Source organism: Mustela putorius, unplaced genomic scaffold (genome assembly GCF_011764305.1).
Source record: "Mustela putorius furo isolate JIRA1106 unplaced genomic scaffold, ASM1176430v1.1 tig00000421_pilon_pilon_pilon, whole genome shotgun sequence".
NCBI classification, from domain to species: Eukaryota; Metazoa; Chordata; class Mammalia; order Carnivora; family Mustelidae; genus Mustela; species Mustela putorius.
Genome location: NW_025421375.1, coordinates 6491376 through 6503908, shown reverse-complemented (window position 1 = coordinate 6503908; position 12533 = coordinate 6491376). Strand labels below are relative to the sequence as shown.

General features: G+C 45.3%; 1 protein-coding gene across 3 annotated transcripts in view; it reads right to left on the bottom strand.

Moving 5' to 3' along the window:
* Nucleotides 1-712: 712 nt before the first annotated feature.
* ADAMTSL1 (ADAMTS like 1) overlaps nt 713-12533 on the bottom strand; it is an 899097-nt gene continuing 887276 nt past the window's right edge. For all 3 annotated transcript variants that reach the window (XM_013063102.2, XM_004765700.3, XM_004765701.3), the window contains 3 exons: nt 5480-5589; nt 4518-4738; nt 713-3236 (listed from right to left, as the gene is read on the bottom strand). In XM_013063102.2, the coding sequence (XP_012918556.1) occupies nt 3130-3236; nt 4518-4738; nt 5480-5589 (438 nt within the window). In that variant the 3' untranslated portion in view covers nt 713-3129. The remainder of the gene's footprint in view (nt 3237-4517; nt 4739-5479; nt 5590-12533) is intronic.

Below are 12533 nucleotides of genomic sequence, written 5' to 3'. Positions count from 1 at the left end.
GGGAGCTTGGGGCCTTAGAATGCCATCAGAATAGATTTTAGGGGATGAGAAAGTGACATGTCCCACTGTCCTCAAGCAGTAGGGAAGAACGGTGCCCACGAAGGTGGCCAGGCGTGGTCTGCTCCTATGCATGGGAGCCATTGCTGGCAGAGCGGGTGGGAAAATGGCTCTGGCTAAAAAGCCAGGCTTCTAGGAGGTTGATCCCTGTTCCATCCGCTGGTTGACCCCAGCCTTCTCTGGGCCTCTATCTACCTATATACAAGTGGATGGTCCTAGGGCTCATGGGAGGATGACATGTAGTAATGATCTGTAAATGTCAGGTCCTACTAAGGGTGTCCATTCAGAATTTCAGCACACGGTTACATCAGACTGTGCATATCCCTGCACCCAAGTCTGCACCTGCCTCCAGAGATTCCAGGTCTTCTTTTGAAAGGTCCTGGGGCTCCCATCTTCCCACTGTGCAGGGCTGTAAATGAGATGATTGTCAAGGACAGTACTAAGCCTGAATATGGGCATGTCCACAGATGTAGCTCCTTTGGGTTGACTTACAGATCTGGCCCTTCGGGCACGGACCCCCAGTTTCCCAGGTAGAGCTGAAAACTGTTAAGTCTTCCATGTCAGCCAAGTCCTCGTAAGTGGCTGGGAACCACCTTCACCCCCTGCGTAGAATAAGACAGGGAAGGCTGGGCTTAACAGAGACTCAGACGACCAGTTTTAAATAAATAAGCTGTATTATCTGTACAAAAAAATATAAATACAGTTTTGTGTTTTAGAGGAGGAAGTGCCTCCTTCCACATTATTCAGCCGCTATAATCACCTTGTGCTGCTGCTGAGTCACGATTCACAGAACAAACAGTAAATGTACATTCATCTCATGCAAGGAGCTCGCTACTTCCCACCCCAAACCTGGGTCCTCCAGGCTCACTCTGAAACCCACTCCAGCTGCTGCAGCCTGACACGAGGCAGAGGACACCTGCCATTTAGGAAACGTAAATATCGGCCACTGGTTTTCCATAGCTTTTGAACTAGAAATCACCAACCACGTCAGTTAATAGTACGGAATTGGTCTTCTTCGTTCCGTGCGTAACTATTGAGTCACAAGTGAATCCCCTCTTACTGCCCTGTCATCCCATGTTAGCTTTACAATGAATTCTGTACACAGTGAATGGACCTGGAGTTAAACATCAGGTTCTATTAAAAATAGGAACAATACAATAATTACCACTGAGTAATTACAGGAACACAACCGCAGGAAGTTAATAAAAAGTCTGCCAAATACTTTGTTTTCTGGATGACAATGTACAATTATTAATATTGCACTTTTTTTATACAAGAAATCCTAATAAATATTCACAAAAGATATACAGACATAGAAAACATTCTCTTTTATTTTAAATAAACAGGACACTGATTTTTAGTAACATGATTTCTTAGAGCCCATCGTGGTGAGGAAGAAAGAGACCCACATTAATTGTCCATAGCTCCCCTGTGGAGAACACAGCTTAATATTGTCTTACACCCCCCCCCCCCCCCCCCCGCCACTGCCCTGTCTCTGACTTCCAGGCGCCCTGGTATCAGGGGTGGCCCTGGGGCTGAGTGGCATTTTGCAAGTCTGTATGTGGGGGGTGGGGTGGCTGATCTGAGGGTTGAGTGATGGTGGCCAGCAGGGGGAGGTGGCCAAAGCCCCTCTGCTGAAAGCAATTTGCCAAATAGTCCCAGAATTTCAGGTTTGCCACAAGACTGTCTACAGCCATTTAAATGTAGCTGATGGGCATTTATGGAAGGGTGTTTGCTGCCTTGCTTATGAATTCCTAAAATGGGTGGTAATTCATTTTCATAAGGTTCGTAGCACTTCATTGCATCGGGGGAACAGGTTGAAAAGCCTTTGAGGACCCTCCTACAAGCTTTAGTTACCCTACGGCTTTGCCACCACACCCTGTCCCCCTGCCTCAAGCTGCTGTGTAAACCAGAGGGGAGCTCTCATCGTGCTCCTGGAACGGCCCGCACAAAGCCAGCTGTCCCACCCCATGTCCTGGCCAGCTCTGGAAGTGGCTCTCGTGACCTGGTGGGTCCTCTCTGACATACTGACCCCAGTCCCTTAAGTGGAGCAGCATTGGCCATCTAGGCAGAAAACCCAGTCTATTCATGCCCAAAATGCCCTGGGCGCATGTCCGCAGTTGATCCTGGGTTGGGGTGGTGGTGGTGTGGGACTTGTGATTTAGGCAGAGATGCCAGGGCTGTCCTGCCTGCAAAACCAGAGCCTGAGGTCCCACTAGCTTCTCTCCGGGTGTAGAGGCCGCCATGTTCGCTGAGATGGCACTGGGAGTGTGGACTCCCCTCCAATGCAAGGGGGAGGGTATGTGTCCTACTGCATGGCGTGGGCCCCCAGAGTCTGTGCCCTCTAGGAGGGCAGCAGAGTTCAGTGTCCCTTCCCTTCTCCTACCTGCACTGCCCCACTGAGGACCGTGCACAGGCTTCTTTTGGCTTCTGTACCCTTACCCCCACTTTGTGTTTGGCCTCACGTGTGCTGTAGCCCCCCCGGATGGTCTCCTCCTGACTGCTGTGTATTGGTGCTTTGAGTTCTCACGGCTCCCCACCAGAAGCGCTGAGTTCTGGCCTGGGTTCTTCTGGACAGTGTCCTCCCCTTCCTGCTTGCTCTTCCCAAGGCAGAGGAGGACACAGAGCAGCAGCACACTCCTGGGGTGACAGCATGCTACCAGGGGAGACACAGTTGGTGATCTGAAGTCCATTTCAAGGCTTTACAAATGCTGTCACCCTCCCTCCCGTCTCTCATCTGCTCTTGGCCCTGACTCCCTGCTGTCCTCAGGAGCTGTGCCGGCCTCTTCCAGGGTCTGTCTGGGACCCACGGTGGGGAAGGCGTCTGCTCTGTGACCTCCTTTAGACCCTTTTCCTGGTCTTGCCCCGACATCCTGTTCTCCAGCTAACTGAGAGAGAGGACATGCTGAGGTCCTCCTGTCTGGGGTGGGAGAGGAGGTCAGACGAGGGTGTGTGTGGTGGGGATGGGGAGAGGGCAATAAATAAATAAACAAAGAAAGCTTCAGTTCTGTCCAAGGTGGTGGCGTGAGTCCTCTGTGTGGCCAGGGTGGGGTTCCGCTCTGGGCCCCATCTTCACGCTTTGCCACAGGTCCCACAGCAGCGAGATTTGAACTGGCTGAGCTGGCAGAGTTTCAGCTGCTTCACCTTCTCGCAGTACCTGGTGGTGTCCCTGCATTCCACTGGGAAGGGGACAGAAGCAAGATGTGAAACAGAGCCCAAGACCTGGGGCCCAGGGAGCTCGCTGGGGTCTGCCTTGGGCAGTGGGCTCCTGGGCAGGAGGGGCCACTGCTCTCTGGCACCTGGAGGCTCGTCCTGTGTTGGTGGAACTCAGTCACGTGCCTCCCAGGCTGCCCCCGGGGTGCCATGGTGGGCTGGCTGATGCGGGCGCCCCCTCTATTTCCTTACCCTGTCCATCTAAGCCTCTCTCCTCCTTCCCCTGACGGTGCCTGACCTGAGCACTGTGGTATGCTAGCTCTAAATGAGATGGACCTTAAATCTTGGTGCTGATTTGGGGGGTGGACCTCTGTGACTAACACAGTCTGAACTACTTAGACTGAATGTTAGTATAGATGGTGGTGAGCTCTTGGCCCACAGATGGGTCAGCGCCACCCAGAGAACAAAGATCACCTCTCCTTGGTGTATAAGCAAGGGGACAGCGTGCCCATGGGGCATCTGCCTCAGCCCTGGCGACCTGATGCTCGGAGAGGCCCCGTTTGGGAGACCCCTGCATGGCCACGTTCTAAAATTTCTTCTTCTTTGCCTCTTACTTTGTCTTCATCCCTTCCCTTTGTCCCAACTCCAGTTTGTTTCAGGTCCAGAGGAAGAAAGAATACCCAACTGGATGCAAATGCCAATGTTGGGCAGAGGAGAATCCAAACTTGAGGAATGGGGGAGTGAAGGAGTATCCGATCCCGAGGGGTGGGGCCCCCTTGCAGTGGGCCCCCTTGGGGTGGGAGGGGGGAGGGAGCGTGGCTGCTTCTTGTTCTGCCGGAAGCAGAGTTTTGACGGGTGCAGGCCAGATGGGCAGGCGCTGCGCGCTCTCCTTGCGCGGACAATACTTTCTGTCTAGTAGCCTGGCCCCTTGGGGACGCCCTGTCTGCTTGTCCTCTCTGGGTACCTGCCAAGCTACTGCAGGTAAGCTGGAGGCTGATTTCATCTAGCACTGGGCCAGTAGCACCTGGCTTTGCGCAGAGCCACGATCCCCTGGCTTGGCTCGGTGCCCCGGGGGGCAGACTCGGCCAACTTTTATGGCCCAGACATGAGTGTAAACATCCTTGCACACATCTTGGTTTGCTCTCAGGCACCCTTCTGAAAAGACCCAACTCTGGCCCCAGCTCACGGTCCCTGGGAAACCTGATCGTGGGCCCTAGGTTCAGGTTTGGTCCCCAGGCTTGCTCTTTGCCCCCCCCCCCCATGCCCTTTGGGGAATGGGCCGCAGGCTCTTTGGGGTTGGCACGTACTGTTTTCGCATGGGGTGATGTTGCAACGCTGCCAGTTGGCTGGCCGGGGCCCCCAGGAGCACAGGTGCTCGGGCACAGCCTTGTTGGTGTGGGCATGCACGCACTCCACGCGCCGGGCCTGGAAGCCGTAGTTGCCGCACGTCGCCGTGCACAGGCTCCACAGGCTGACCCTCCAGTGTACGCTGCAGGCTTCTGACCAGCAGTTCTGGGTGCTCACGGGCCTGTGGGAGGTGGGGGGCAGGGTTAGGGTCTTCGGCGGCAGGGGTGGGATCGGGGAAGGCTGGGCAGCCCTTCAGGCCTCTGGAGCTAGCAGAGGTGGGTTCTGATCTCTATTGGTGAGTGGCTGTAGGATCTCAAAAGGCCATTGGCTCTCACTGGGCCTCGTACTCAGCTCTGTGAAGTCTGTATCACTGCATGGTCCAGGAATGAAGTCTCTCCAGGATTCGGGCTGACAGAGGAAGGGGCTTGGTGGGGATCATAAGTCCTCACCCCAAGGGAACATCCACAGGCCAGTAGGACTGGGAGCAGGGACTGGATGGGAATGTTTTTAGACCCAGAGACCAGCATCCTCATTTTAGCCTAACTTCTGTTGGGGGGCCAACAAACGTGAGGGGCTACTGGAGCCCTTGAGGTCTAGTGATCCCCACGTGGGCCTCACTTCCTGCCCATCCCAGGGCTAGTGCAGATCTCCTGCAGCATCAGGCCAACCCCAGGGGAACAGCACCCTCTGTGCTCTTTATCTCCAAAAGGAGGAGGCCAGCCTGGTCCATTAAGTAAGTGCAAGGCCGCCCCGGGGCCATCTATCTCTTGGGAGAACAGGGGCCCCAGGGAGAGCGAGGTGAAAGGGCAGGGCGTCTGACCATGCAGACCATGGGATGCTGGAGGAGAAATGTCCTCCCAACACTGCTTTCCATGCTGTTGACACAGGGCCTGGGGAATGGAGGTCTGCGGCTTTCTCCTACCTCGGAAGGGCGCTGCACTGCTCCGATGGTAAGGTGATGCCATCCCGTGTCTGGCAGAACACTTGTCTGTGTTGCACGGCTAGGTGAGGCCCGATGCAAGGCCCGTTGCACTGGGAAGCAGAAGAAGGTGACATGTATGTTAGCCAAGGTAAGGGTGGCAAGGGGGGTGCAGGGTGCAATGCTCAGGCTGCGGGGGGGTGGGCACAGAATCCCTCAGCGTGTTTTGTCTGGGGCCTTCCCATCATTTGTCTTGCCCTTCTGTGTGTCACCTAAAGGACGTTCACTGGCATGCTTTCTTTTCTTTGTACCATGGCATTAATGGTTAGCTCTCCTGTGGTCAGTAAGCATTCTGTTAGCAAACGGCTAATGGTCGTGTAGAGCCAGTCAGAGCACGTGCGCTCCCTTCCCAGATGAACCCCATCAAAGGGGTCTTGGCAGAAAGCACTAAGAACGTGGTGTGGTCAGCTTTCAGGCAGAAAGCCCTCCAGGTGCCCCTTCAGTCCATGGGGCATTGTGGTTGGTTATTTTCTTGCTAAATTCATTCAGATTAGCCAGTCCCATCATTTCTTTGCTTTCTTCGGCTTCATTGTTTCCAGGTTAGACCCAGTGCGGTTAAATGGAAGTAGACTTAGGTATGTGTAGTCAATCCCTGCTCAGGGCCTTTTGCTGCTCGCGGTGGCTAAGCTTCTCCCAGAGTCACCAGGGTCCGACCGCCACAGGAAACACCCCGCCTGCCTAACAGTGTCCTCATAAGCGAGACAGCAGCGGGCCCTTAGCCAGGGTCTGCTACTTGAGTAGAGTAAGTGGACAGCCAGCCCTGACAGGTCACTTTAGAAAAAAAGCTCTTGGGGGATCTTTGGGCTACAGGGGTCCATGGGGGAGGTGTTCACCTTCAAAATGATAAGCAGAAATCTTTCACAAAATTTTTTTTATTTTTGACCCCCTTCAACCATTTCTCTCACCCTCTAATTCCCTGCTTCTTGCAACTACTATCTATTCTGTGTGTCTTAGATTCCACATGTAGGAGAAAGCATATGGTATGTATCTTCTTTCATTTAGCCTAATGCCCTCAAGATCTGTTTATGTTATCACAAATGGCAAGATTTCCTTCTTTATGGTTGAATAATAATCTATGATATATGTATATATATATATATATATATACGCATACATGAAATAGCATCCATGGTACATATTATCTCTATATATCACACTTATTCTATCCATTCATCCACTGATGGCCATGTAGATTGTGTGCATGTTTGTTATAAATAATGCAGTGAATATGGGGGTACATATGTCTTTTTGAGTTAGCATTTTCATTTTCTTTGGATAAATTCTACCCAGAAGTGGAATTGCTGGTTCATATGGCAGGTCTGTCGTCCATTTTTTGAGGAATAACCCTGCTGTTTTCCATAGTGACTGCATCAATTTATATTCCCACCAACAGTGTACAGGAGTTATCTTTTCTCCATATCCTTGCCAACAGCTGTTGTCTTTTTAAAAAAATTTTTATTTTTTTATTTTTATTTTTTAAAAGATTTTATTTATTTGACAGAGAGATCACAAGTAGACGGAGAGGCAGGCAGAGAGAGAGAAAGAGAGAAGCAGGCCCCCTGCTGAGCAGAGAGCCCGATGCGGGACTCGATCCCAGGACCCTGAGATCATGACCTGAGCTGAAGGCAGCGGCTTAACCCACTGAGCCACCCAGGCACCCCGCTGTTGTCTTTTTGATAATAACCATTTTAACAGATGTGAAGTAATAGCTCATTGTGGTGTTGATTTGCATTTTCTTGACAAGTAGTGATTATGTACTAAGATGCATTTTCATGTACCTGTTGGCCATCTATATATCTTTTGGGAAAAATATCTATCCAGATCTTCCACACATTAAAAATTTTTTTTTTTTTTTGCTATTGAGTCACAATAATTCCTTATATAAAGATACACACACACACACATAGATCTTAAAGGTTTTATTTATTTGAGAGAGAGAGCGTGAGTGAGACAGTGTGAAAGGGGCGAGAGTCTGAGGGAGAAGCAGACTCCCTGCTGAACTGGGAGCCCAATGCAGGACTTAATCCTGGGACTCTAGGATCATGACCTGAGCTGAAGGCAGTTGCTTAACCAACTGAGCCACCCAGGTCCCCCTCATTATTTATTTTGGATAGTAGCTCCTTATTAGATTTACGATTAGCAAATATTTTCTCCCATTCAGTAGCTTGCCTTTTTATTTTGTTGATGCTTTCCTTTGCTGTATAGAAGCTTTTAGTATGATGTTGTATTGCTTATTTTTGCTCTTGTAGTTTTTGCTTTTCATGTCAGATTAAAAAAGAAAACCAGTAATGCTTATATCAAAGGACCTTATTACCTATTTTTTTTTTTTTTTTGAGAGAGAAAGAGTACAAATGGGGGGAGGGGCAGAGGGAGAGAGAGAGAGAATCTCAAGTAGGCTCCACGCTCAGTGTGAAGTCCAACACAGGGTTTGATCTCATGACACACTTCATAGCACTCATCATATCACATACCCTACCCAATGTCCATAACCCAGCTACCCTCTCCCTACCCCCTCCCCCCGGCAACCCTCAGTTTGTTTTGTGAGATTAAGAGTCTCTTATGGTTTGTCTCCCTCCCAATCCCATCTTGTTTCATTTATTCTTTTCCTACCCCCAAGCCTCCCATGTTGCCTCTCAACTTCCTCATATCAGGGAGATCATATAACTGTCTTTCTCTGATTTATTTCACTAAGCATAATACCCTCTAGTTCCCTTTTACCTACTTTTTAAAGTTTTTTTTTTTGTGTGTGTGTGTTATGAATGGGTACTGAATTTTGTCAGATGGTTTTTCTGCATCTATTGAGATATGATTTTTATCCTTCGTTTTGTTGAACATGGTGTATGTATCACATTGATCAATTTGCGGATGTTGAACTATCCTTGCATCTGAGGTAAACTGCATCTGCTCAAGCTGTAGGATTCTTTTTATATATTTTTGAATTTAGCTGGTGAAAATTTTGCTGGGGGTCTTTGTATCTATGTTCAGCAGGGATACTGGAGTGTAATTTACTTGTGCCTAGCTTTCAGTTAATGTTCTTAAGGTTCATTTCTATTGTAGCATGTATAGAATTTCAATCCTTTTAAAGGCTGGCTAATACTCTATTGTAAGTATATACTACATCTGTTTATCCAACCGTCTGTCAATGGATTTTTGGTTGTTTGTGCCTTTAGGCTATTGTGATGCTACTTGTGAACATTAGTGTACATATATTTGTATAAATATATTTGTTCAAATACTTGCTTTCAGTAGTTTTGAGTGTGCATCTAGTAGTGGAATTGCTGGATCTTATGGAATTCTATGTTCAGTATTTTGAGAAACTGCTACACTGGTTTCTACAGTAGCTGTACCATTTTACATTACCACCAATAGTGCATAAAGTTCCAATTTTCCCACATTTCCACCAACGCTTGTTATTTAATTTTACTTTTAAAAATAATGAAGTGGCATCTCATTATAATTTTAATTTGCATTTCTCTAATTGCTAGTGATGTTGAACATCTTTTTATGTGTGTATTGTCCATTTGTACGTCTTCTTTGGAGAAATGTTTATTCTAGGTTTTGTGTTTTGTTAAATTGTAGTTCTCTTCTTTATATTTTGGATATTAATCCTTCATCAGATTTATGATTTGTAAGTATTTTCTCACATTCTGTGGGGATAGTGTCCTTTGATGAAGATAAGCTTTCAATTTTGATGACATCCAGTTGATCCAATTTTTATTTGATTAATTGTGCTTTTTGTGTCCTTTCAAAAAAAAAACATGGCCAAGCCAGTATTATGAAGCTTCTTCATTTCTTTTTAGAGTTTATACTTTTAACCCTAACATTTAAGTCTTTGATCCATTTCAAGTTAATTTTGGCACATAATTAAAATAAGGATCCAACTTTCTTCTCTAGCATGTATTTACCCAGTTTTCTCAGCGCCATTTGTTGAAAAGCTGTATTTTTCCTCATTGAATGATCCTGGCACACTTCATCTGGTCATATATACAAAGGTTTATTTCTGGGCTTTCTATTCCATTCCCTTGCACTGTATGCCAGAACTACACTGTTTTGATTACTGTAGCTTTGTAGTAAGTTTGGTATCAGGAAGTGTGAAGCCTCTAACTTTGTTCTTTTTCAAGAAATTTTTTTTTTTTTTTTTGGATATTCAGTCTCTTGATACTCCATCTGAATTTTTGGTTGGATTTTCTTATTTCTGCATAAAGTTCTTGGGATTTTGAATCTCTGGATCAATTTGAGCTATACTGACATCTTAATAAGTTTTCTAGTCCATGAACACAGGATGTTCTTTCGTTTCTTTTGGTCGTCTTTAATTTCTTTTAGTAATGTTTTGTAGTTTTCAGTGTACAAGTCTTTCACCTCCTTGGTTAAGTTTATAAGTAGAATGCTGTTCTTTTTTGTTTCTGGCACTTTAGAGCTAAGTTTATTTTTTTAAATTTTGGTTAGTTGACCTACAGTTCAACATTGGTTTCAGCAGTAGAGTTCAGTGGTTCATCATAACCACCCAGTCCTTATCCAAACAAATACCTTCCTTAATACCTATTGTCCATCTATCCCATTCCCCAAAGACCTCCTTCCATCAACCCTGTTTTCTATAGTTAAGAGTCTCTCATGATTTGTTCCCCCCCCTCTTTTGTTCCCCTTCCTGAATGTTCACCTCTTTTGTTTCTTAAATTCCATATATGATGAAACTGTATGGTATTTGTCTTTCTCTGATTAACTTATTTTACTTAGCATAATATATTCTAGTTCTGTCCATGTTGTTGCAAATGGCAACATTTCATTTTGATGGCTGAGTAGTATGATTTTCTTAATTTCCTGAAGTACAAAATATATAACTTGAAATATATGTTGTATATATATTATATATCATGCTATATATCAAATTATATATAAAATATATAAGGAATACATAATTTTAGATCATAATTCATATATAGATATGCAACTGATTTCTATTGATTTTTGTATCTTGCAACTTTGTTGAGTTCATTTATTAGCTCCAAGAGGTTTCTTCTGGTGTTGGTATTGGGATTTTTAGGGTTTTTACAGAAGAGATTGTGTCATCTATAACAGAGATAATTTCACTTCTTTTCTAACTTGTGTGACTTTTCTTTTTCTTGCCTAATCACTCTGAACTTCGAATACTATGTTGAATGGAAGTGGTGAACATTGCATTCTTGTCTTCTTCCTCATCTTAATAGGGAAAGTTTTTAGTCTTCTCTACTGACTGTGATAGCAATGGGTTTTTTTAGCTGTGGGTTTTTCATCTATGGTGTTTATTATTATTATTTTAAAAGATTTTCTTTATTTGACAGAGACACAGTGAGAGAGCAAACGCAAGCAGAGAGAGTGGAAGAAGGGAGAAGCAGGCTTCCTGCCAGGCAGGGGCAGGGAGCCCAATGTGGGGCTCAATCCCAGAACCCTAGGATTAGGACCGGAGCCAAAGGCAGACGCTTAATGACTGAGCCACCCAGGTGTTCCTATGGTGTTTATTATTTTGAGGTAGTTTCTTTTTATTACTAGTTTTTTGAGTTTTTATCACAAAAGAATTTTGAATTTCATCAAAGGCTTTTTCTGCATCCGTTGAGATCATGCGGTTTTTTTCCTTTTATCATTTTAATATGGTATAATGGTATTATCATGGTTATTATATGTTGAACCATCCTTATATTACAAGAATAAATCCTACCTGAAGGTTTGTAATCCTTTTAATATGCCCCTATACTTCATTTGCTATTGTTAGTTTTTCTTGTATTGTCTTCCTCTGGCTTTGGTATCAGAATAATCCTGGCCTCACAGAACCAGTTAGGGAGTGCTAGTACTCCTTCCCTTTCAATTTTTAGGAGGGATAAATGTAGGTATAAATTCTTAAATATTAGGTAGAATTCACCAGTGAGGACATCTGGGCCAGGGCTTTTCTTACCGATTGGATTTCCCTATTAGTTACAGGTCTATGTGTATTTTTACTTCCTTACAATGTGGTCTTATTTTGTGTGTTTCTAGGAAATTGTCTGTTGCATCTAGGGTATTCAGTTTGTTGGTGTACCACTGTTCATACATAGTACTAATGTATTACCACTTTTATTTCAGATTTTAATAATTTGAATTTTCTGGTTTTTTTTCTTCCCCCTTAATGTAGCTAAAAGTTGGTTCATCTTGTAGATCTTCTGGAAGAACCAACTTTTGGTTTCATTGATTTTTCTTTTATTTACAGATATTATTGTCTTTATTATTTCCTTTCTTCTAGCAGCTTTGAATAGTTTGCTTTTGTTTTATTTCTTTAACACCAGAAGTTGGGTTGTTTTTGGAAGTCTTTCTTTTTTAATGTAAGCATTTATAAATACATTCTTTTTCTCTGAGCACTGTGTCTTCTGCATCCTGCATTTTCACTTGTTTCAAGGTATTTTCCCAATATTTGTGAATTTTTCTTCTTAAATAACAGTTGAAAAAACATCTCTCCCAGTTTTTGTACACAGACTCTGTGCCTGGGCACTCCTTCATTGATTAGCTGGGTGTGCTCTGAGCCTAGGCATCAGCCTGCAATGAAAGCTTAGGTTATGTTCAGGTCTTTACTGTGATCATGTGTCTTGCCTGGGCCTTGCATGTAGTTTTCTTAATATGTCTCCTTTCTAATGTCTTTATTTCCTAAGGCATCTCACCCCACGTCCTCAAGGCCTTTGGTGGTCTATTTAATGTCTTTATAATTTCTTGGCCCAGGTGTCTGCAGGTCTGTAGTCCCCCTTCAGCTTTCACAAGCAGTGGCTGCCTCCCCACCGCTTGAGATCTTAATTGAGAAGAGACCCTTCCTTTAGGTGGTTCCCCGCTAGGTTAGAACACTGCAGATAGGCTTTTCTGTACTCCTTATGGATGGAGGGAGGGAAATGAACTGCTGATGCCTTTGGGCTGAGACTGTGCCATGCTGAGGAGAGGGTGGGGAAGGATGAATGAGAATGCCATATAATTTCCTGCTTTTTTGAAGGTAGATTTTAATTTC